The sequence below is a fragment of the Trichosurus vulpecula genome, chromosome 2 (genome assembly GCF_011100635.1).
Source record: "Trichosurus vulpecula isolate mTriVul1 chromosome 2, mTriVul1.pri, whole genome shotgun sequence".
NCBI lineage: Eukaryota > Metazoa > Chordata > Mammalia > Diprotodontia > Phalangeridae > Trichosurus > Trichosurus vulpecula.
The window spans coordinates 271,910,437-271,916,697 of record NC_050574.1 but is presented as its reverse complement, the minus strand read 5'-3'; the positions used below and the strand labels follow the sequence as shown (position 1 = coordinate 271,916,697).

Sequence of the window (6,261 nt, the reverse complement as noted above, 5' to 3'; positions counted from 1 at the left end):
ATGCAGATTCTCCAAGGAAGGATGAACAAAGAGCAAGCTCCAGACCACTTGGACCTGCTAAACTTCGGACGACAGAGAAGGGAGAAAGAAAATAGAAGAAAAAAAGATTTTGACCCAGAAAAATCTCCTAAGGGGAAGTGAGGAAGTAGCTGAAAGATTGGGATATCAGGAGCATTCCTTCTTCCAAGCTGGATGATAATGGTCCTGTAGGCACTTTTCCCGGACGGTTCAGTTGTTCCGGATCTTGCCCCTCCAAGATGTACGCACCAGAATAGATTCTTTCTTTTGCAGCTGAGATTGGCAGATGACTTCCCTGAAAGCCTTAATGAAGAAAGTGAGTGGCAGTCACTGAATAACACAGCACAAGTACTTCTTTGTTTGGGCCCCAGACGAAGATACCAAGAGCTGCTTGCCAGCCATTCCGCAGTCCTATGAAAAGGTTAAAATGCTGACTTTCTAAACAAAGTACTTTTTAAGAAAAATAAATTTATTTAAAACAAAGATCCACCTAAGATTTACCCTCTCCCTTCCCAAAGTAAGAAAAAACAAAAACCCTTTTACAAAAATGTATGTCAAGCAAAACAGATTCTCACATTGACTATGTTGTGTGTGTGTGTTTAAAAATGCACAATGAGTCCATCACATCTCTTTCAGGAGCTGGGTAGCTTGTTTCATCATGAGACCTCTGAATTATGGATGGTCATTTTGTTGATCGGAGTTCCCAAGTCTTTTACGACAATAAACATTTATAAATTAAGTGCCAGGCACTTTCAAAGTTGTTTTTCTTTACAATATGGTTGTTATTGTATAAAATGCTTTCCTGGTTCTGCTCACACTCACTATGCATCAGTCTTCTAAAGTCTTAGGCAGAATATAACTGCCTACCGTGCGTCTTTCCCTGCTTCCTCTACTGCAGAGACTGATTCGTTTGTCTTACTATACCTTGAATACACACAATAGGTACTGGTTGTTGAAATGAATTAAACAGAATTGAATCACAGATGGCGCTGAAGGAGGGGTGAAATAAAGGTGTGAGCAGACAAGAACACGTAAGAGTAAAGCGCCATAGAGCCCAGATGGGCAAGTGAGACCGGCGGATCAAGGAAGGGGTAGGAGAGAAAGGGCGTGTTTTACTCCAGGTTTGGTGGCAGCCCGGAGGTGTGACATCAAATGGGTCTAGACTGGGTGGGCGGGGTATTGGTGCCCCCCATTGATCCCGCCCCCTGCCCTTTAACCCGCGCCGTTTCCGGTTGGAGACGTGGCTCGGGGCCGCCATCTTGGCAAGAAGCGAAGCAGCGGTGGCTCCTGTCAGGGGAGCGGCAGGTCCGGAGTGGCCGGTCCTCCCCGCCCGGGTCCCTCAACCCTCTGCCCAGTGGAACCGGAGCGCGGGCTCGCCACACCACCGCTCTCATCATGGTAAGATCCGAGCTGGGCCCCCAGTCCGACCCCCGGGAGTCCGGCGGCCCCTCTCCCCGGTCAGCCAGCCGGCCTTGCCTGTGGACCGGCCCCTCCTCAGCCCGTGCACCCCGGGCCCGGCCCTCCTCACGGGGCCCCGCGAGCACAGTGTCTCCTCGAGCGGTGCAGGGCCCGGCCCTCCGGCAGGCCTACGGGAACTCACTGAGGGCCCCGCTGCCGTCGGGACGCCGGGTCAGCTGCGATTCCCCGGCTTGGATCCCACCGGGACCCTGCGGGCGGGCGCCCAGACTAGGGGCTAGTGCCGCTGCCCGAGGGCGCGGAGCGCAGGCTGAGCCTCCCTTCCGTACCTCTCGTGGCCCCTTCCCCCGCCGAGATACGTGGACCAGGAAGATGTGAGCGGGTGGACGGTGGGCTGGACCAGCCTGCCCTTCGCAAGTGCTTCTTTCCTCACTAGAGCCTACTGAAATACTTGGTGGAGATACCCCCACCCCTCTTTAAACCATCGGTCTCCACCACATCCCCTTTAGGTGCTTCGATGTGGGATTTCAGTATCGGAAAATTGTACAGTTAAGGAGTGATTGTATTAGTCCCACGTTTAGCTACGTTGAGGTTATCTTGTGGTCTTTTCTCTTCCTCCCCATTGATTCCTGTAGAGAAAATCAGAACTCACTGACTGACCGGCCGGCGTTCATGAAGTGTCCAGTTGAATGCATAGAATCGTAGAACACAAGGCCTCTGGGATCCTTGAGGAGCTTAGATTTAGAGAGTTAGTGCCATCTGTTACCCTAGAACCTCCTTCGTTTGAAAGTCTTATATTTTCATAAACTATTTTTAAAATCGAGATATTTAAACAGACTCAATATGTTTAAATATCTCAGTTTCTTGAGTAGATAAAGAACAAACAAGTAAGTATAGGGGTGATCCCAGGGCTCTTAGCTCCCAGTCAGCTAGAGAGAGTGATTATATGTTCTGGGTCCATTTGGGGGAAAAAACATAATTTTAATAATTTACTTGTATGAGAGTACTCTAGCTTCTAATTATCCCAAACTTGGTTTTAGTAACACCTCTAAATTAAAATTTAGTAGCTCCATTTTGCTGTTTTGGATACCTGATGCTTTCATGTCCATCATACTTTTTCTAGTTATTTAAGAGTATGTCAGTATTCTGATTTAAAATATCTTTGCACATACTGGAGAGATGACGATATAATTTGATGCTGATTAAAGTAGTCTTTGCTGACAGTCAAAGCAGATCTGGGGGAAGATGTCGCTTAGACTTTAAGAAACCGACAGGATCATTTTAGTTAGATAAATTGCATAAAGCAGTAGTTCTTTGTAACATTTTTTGTTCAACATTATATAAAATTTTCAGAAAAACAGGTCTGATTTTAAAATTCCAATAAGGACAAAAATATTGAATGGGGATTTTTACACTTCCCACATACTGAAAGCCTTTTTAGCCAATTTCAGTGCATTTAATTTTGAATGTGAAGTTTTAGTGCTTCAAAGTTTAGTGTTTTTTAAAAGTTTTATTTTTTAAGCTAAGTGAATGGTCTCTGAAATCGTTCTTTAGAAAGAATTTTTACTAAAAGCGTTTTTTACTAGTAAAAAGTAGGATTTGACAAAATATAAGTCAAAGCCTTGTCAAGTGAATGGTGCATAAGTTTTGCACTTTTTATTTGTTTAGATGAATGTATTATATGAAAAGTTTTCATTGTTCATGTATACTTTAGTACAATATCATGTCTGGATCATGCATGACCCACATATGTGAAAATATGGGTTCTTTGGGGGAATGTATCACAACTTTCTCTAGAGTCCTGAATGCTATTGATAGGTCAATGTAGTATCTTCATTCTATGTTTACTTATAGAATGGTAATTCCTTGAATATAGTAAAGTAGATGTTTCATTAAGTCTGTGCCCCCTGTTCAGGTCGAAGCCTTTCCTGTGTACCAACCCCACCTCAACTGGTGGACCCTGGTCCCTGCTTTGCTTTCACAATCAAAAATTCCAGATAAATGAGAGCTCTGTGTAGGTTGCTGTTCTGCAAATCCAGATATGCCATTTTTAGCCTCCATACTTTAACACAGGCTCTCTTGTATGCTTGAAAAGCACTGCTTCACCTCTGCTTGTTAGAATCTGTAACTTTCTTCACTGTTCCACTTTCTGTAGGAAATCTTTTCTGATCCTCTTAGTTGAGAGTTTTCTGCCTTCTCACATTGTCTTATATTTACTTATTTGTATAAATGTTGTGCCTCCTCCTGTCCAACCAAGCTCTTTGTGCACATGGACTACCCCATGCACTATGGATAGCTCCTTTCCCCAGGAAAGGCCTTTAGATGTTTGGAGGATGACAGGCATACGTCTTTATCTTCCTCCTGTAGATATGCTCCAGTGCCCCTCTTTGTCTTTGTGTGCCCATCACCTATCAGAGTGCCCAAGTGCTTGATAAATGCTGACTGTGGCACCATTCCAGTTTGATGAGAGGGATTGAGGAAAGGGGTAGTTGTGATCATAGGATCGTAGCTTGAAAGTTGGAAGAGTCGTCTAGTCTAACTCTGTCTTTTTGCAGATGAGCAAACGAAATCTCAGAGGGGACATTCTTAAGTATTTAAAAGAGTTATTAAACTTCCATAAGTAGCTTCTTATAGAGCAAATGTTCCTTTAGGATTCACTTGGACGGGACCTGTGATGTCGCTTTATGTATCTTTTTAACAAAACCCACATACTTTAAGAAGGCTTGGATCTTGAAATGAAAAAAAGTTTTTTTAAGTTCTCTTTGATGACTTCATTGGAGAAGTGATTGATTTCATTTCCCTTTTAATACTCTGCAAATTAAAGAGCCAAAATTATTATAGTAGACTCCATGTCTTCTTAGTTAGCTCTGCATTTTCTGCGATAAAATGGTACCTGAATGCATGGACTCTGTACTAAATTCCTGTTATTGTAGCACACTTGTTTAAAAATCTCTCTTAACCTTCAGAATAGTGGTCTTTTCTCCACATTCTAGACTAGTGAGCTTGATGTTGATTGCTGATGAAATCCTATGATGAGTTATTAAACTTTGTTTATCAGCATTAAAGAAGTTAAATCTTGATCATAAAAGCCAGCATGGGTTCACTAAGAAGTCATACCAAGGTAACTTTTTTGTAAAAGAAAATCACTGCACAGGTACATAAGGGAAATGCAAATGTGTTACATATCTGAATTTCAACAAGGTATCAACATCCACAAAAATATCTTTGTGGACAAGATAGAAAAATGCAGGTGACGTGGTTAGGTGGATTTAAAACTGTTTGGATGACTGTCCCCAAAGAAATTTGATTAATGGATACTATGTCAGCCTAGAGTTAGGTTCCTAATGACAAGCTATAGGACTCTGTCTTATTCTGAATTTTTATCCATGACTTTGCTGAGGATACAGGTGTTAGTACATAGCAGATTTGTCGATGACAGGAAACTCAGAGGGATGGTGAGTGGATCATAAGCCATCTTGAAAAGCTATAATGATGGGCCAGATGTAACTAAATAAAATTTAATAGGGAAAAATATATTTGTAGTCTTGCACTTTCAAGCAATCAGTTACACACTTACAGTACAGGAAAGACAGAGTTAGATATCATTTTATGTGGAAAAGGCCTGGGACTTCAGTAGAACACAAACTCAATGTGAGTCAACAGCGTGTGATGTCAGCATCCAAAAAGCTAATGTGGTGTTAGATGACATTGAAGGGAGCATAGTGTCCAGGATAAAATAGAAAGTCTTCTATTTAATTTTTAAAGCTTTTCATAGCCTTGTTCTAACTTAATCTTCCCATGCTTTTATTTGTTACTTCTCTTCAATTCAGCCAAATTGCCCTTCTCTCTGTTCCCCACATGCAACACTCCCATCTCTTATCTCCAGGCTTTTGCTGTAGGTGGCTGTCTCCCATTCCAGGTATGTACTACCTCTCTTATCTCAGCCTCATAGGGTCCCTCTCTTCCTTCATGACACAAGTCAAACACTGCCTTTTGTATGAAGGTTTTCCTGATCCCCCCCCAACTGCTGGTGTCCAGAGTTACTCCTTGTCCTCCTTAGTTACCTGCTTCACATTTATTTTCTTTATATTTTTACTTGTCTCCCCTTTTAGGATGTAAGCTCCTTGCAAATAGTGATTATTTCATTCATTATATTTGTATCTCCAGTGCCTAATATGGTATTTGGCATGTTTGTTGTTAAGTCATTTTTCAGTCATATCTGACTCTCCATGACTCCTTTTGGGGTTTTCTTAGGAAAGATACTGGAGTGGTTTGCCATTTCCTTCCCCGGCTCGTTTTACAAATGAGGAAACTGAGGCAAACAAGGTTGAATGACCTGCCCAGGATCACACAGCTAGTAAGTGTCTGAGGCCAGATTTGAACTCAGGACAGTGAGTCTTCCTGACTCCAAGCCCAGCAGTCTATCCACTGTGCCACCTAGCTGCCCTTTGGCATGTTTTAGTGGCTTAATGAATATTTGTTAATAGATTGATTTAAAAGGTAGTATTCCCACTGTATTCTGTACCAGTGAGACCACGTATGGAATATCCCATTCACTTCTGAGTCCTACATTTTAAGAGGGACTTTAACAGGCTTGAGTTTGCCCAGAGAAGGAAGAAGGTGTAGAAGGAACACAATTATTGTCCTCAAACATTTGAAGGTGAAAGTCTTTCATGTGAGTTACAGATACTGTGTGAATGTGGATAGTAGAAGTAGGACCAATGAATGGAAATTACATGGAGGCAGACTTGATCTTGTTATTTGGAAGAGCTTCCTAATAATTAGAACAATCAGAAAAATAAAATAGGCCCCACTGCTAGAGGTCAT

The 6,261-nt window shown here is 42.2% G+C and overlaps 1 protein-coding gene across 1 annotated transcript in view; it reads left to right on the top strand.

Moving 5' to 3' along the window:
- The first annotated feature begins 1,244 nt into the window (after positions 1-1,244).
- Positions 1,245-6,261, top strand: part of ARCN1 (archain 1) — a 31,058-nt gene continuing 26,041 nt past the window's right edge. The window contains exon 1 of the mRNA XM_036744993.1: positions 1,245-1,416. Coding sequence (XP_036600888.1) covers positions 1,414-1,416 — 3 coding nt within the window. The 5' untranslated portion in view covers positions 1,245-1,413. The remainder of the gene's footprint in view (positions 1,417-6,261) is intronic.